General features: G+C 54.1%; 1 protein-coding gene across 1 annotated transcript in view; it reads left to right on the top strand.

Annotated features, from left to right (window-relative positions):
• Positions 1 to 1,578, top strand: part of bop1 (BOP1 ribosomal biogenesis factor) — a 5,480-nt gene extending 3,902 nt beyond the window's left edge. Inside the window, exons 12-16 of the mRNA XM_008330830.3 lie at positions 313 to 490; positions 565 to 856; positions 935 to 1,019; positions 1,131 to 1,238; positions 1,323 to 1,578. Of these exons, the coding sequence (XP_008329052.1) occupies positions 313 to 490; positions 565 to 856; positions 935 to 1,019; positions 1,131 to 1,238; positions 1,323 to 1,476 (817 nt within the window). The 3' untranslated portion in view covers positions 1,477 to 1,578. The remainder of the gene's footprint in view (positions 1 to 312; positions 491 to 564; positions 857 to 934; positions 1,020 to 1,130; positions 1,239 to 1,322) is intronic.
• Positions 1,579 to 1,779: the final 201 nt, after the last annotated feature.

Here is a 1,779-nt window from a genome sequence, read left to right as displayed (position 1 = left end):
TGTGTGTGTGTGTGTGTGTGTGTTCAGGCTCAGATGATGGTTCTGTCAAGTTCTGGGAGGTCTGTTCATCTCGTTGCATTAAGACAGTCCAGGTGGGCGGAGCTGTGAAGGACGTGTCCTGGAACCCCAACCCTTCTGTTTGTCTCCTCGCTGTGGCCTTGTGAGTTGACTTTTCAGTCCTTCACGTCTTGGTGTTTTTTTTGTTGTTTTTTTTTTTTGTCGGGTCTCCCCTCACACCAAACGGTTCTTCAGTTCCTCCAGGACGTGGAACGTGTGGGTTTAGTGGTGACTGTTGACGTTGTTGTCTCTCAGGGACTCTGTGGTCCTGGTCCTGTCCCCCTCCCTTGGGGACAAACAAGTCGTCTCCTCTTCAGAACGTCTCCTCTCAGGAGAACAGGAGCCCACGGAGGAGGCGGGGCCTGTCATCTGGAGCGACACAGAGGGGGAGGAGCTAAACCGGGGTGTTCGGCTCAAAATCCATCATCCCAAAGTGAGTGGAAAAATGTCCCACGGAGTCTGAATCGGTACCAGAACTAGACTGATACATCGCTGTCAATGTTCCAGGCTGTCCACCAGGTGGCGTGGCATGCCAAAGGCGACTACCTGGCCTCAGTGATGCCGGATAACTCCAGCCACCTGCAGGTCCTCATCCACCAGCTGAGCCGGAGGCGGAGTCAGAACCCCTTCAGGAAGAACAAAGGTCTGGTCCAGTGCGTATCCTTCCACCCGCTGCGGCCCTACTTCTTCGTGGCCACTCAGCGGTCGGTGCGCATTTACAACCTGGTCAAACAGGAGATGACCAAAAAGCTGCAGGCCAACTCCAAGTGGATCTCCAGCATGAGCGTCCACCCTGGAGGTAGGTGTCAGAACCAGATCCAGCAGATACCGAACCCGGTGGACCAGAGTTCACGTGTCTGTGTGACATCATCAACAGGTGACCATGTGATCTGTGGAAGCTACGACTGCAGACTGAGCTGGTTCGACCTGGACCTGTCCACCAAACCCTACAAGATGTTGAGGTACGGAACCGTCAGCTGTCAATCAAACTGTCGCTCCTCTCGTCACGTCCACTAATGGTTTTTCTGCTGCGTGTCTGTGTTGATTGGTGATTGATCACTTCCTGTCGGCAGGCACCATAAAAAGGCAGTTAGGGGCGTGGCCTATCACAGGAACTATCCACTGTTTGCTTCAGCCTCTGATGACGGATCGGTGATCGTGTGTCACGGGACTGTTTACAAGTAAGGCACACACACACACACACACACACACACACACACACATACACACGCTGTGACCTAATGCTCTGGCTCCGCCCCCTGCAGTGACCTGCTCCAGAACCCTCTGATTGTCCCTGTGAAGGTCCTGAAAGGTCATGTGATTACTCACGACCTGGGTGTCCTCGATGTGACCTTTCACCCCACACAGCCGTGGATCTTCAGCTCTGGAGCTGACGCCACCGTTCGTCTCTTCACCTGAAAACAGGAACAGGAACCGGAACCGATGTTTGACTGTTTTTCAACCTTAGCCTCTCAACAGTTTTTGTCCTTATTTTTAATTAAAATCCAAACTTTATTCCCATCTGTGTCTCTGACTATTGTTGTGTTTGGACTCGGGGGACTCTGTGACTCTGTGACTCTGTGACTCGGGGGACTCTGTGACTCTCTGACTCTGTGACTCTGTGACTCGGGGGACTCTGTGACTCTGTGACTCGGGGGACTCTGGGACTCGGGGGCCCCGGGGACTCTGGGACCCGGGGGGCCTGTGGCCCCCGGGGCCGGG

The sequence above is a fragment of the Cynoglossus semilaevis genome, chromosome 18 (assembly GCF_000523025.1).
Source record: "Cynoglossus semilaevis isolate Cse_v1.0 chromosome 18, Cse_v1.0, whole genome shotgun sequence".
Taxonomy (NCBI): Eukaryota; Metazoa; Chordata; class Actinopteri; order Pleuronectiformes; family Cynoglossidae; genus Cynoglossus; species Cynoglossus semilaevis.
Note: the sequence above shows the minus strand (reverse complement) of the source record. Positions and strands in the feature narration are given on the sequence as shown.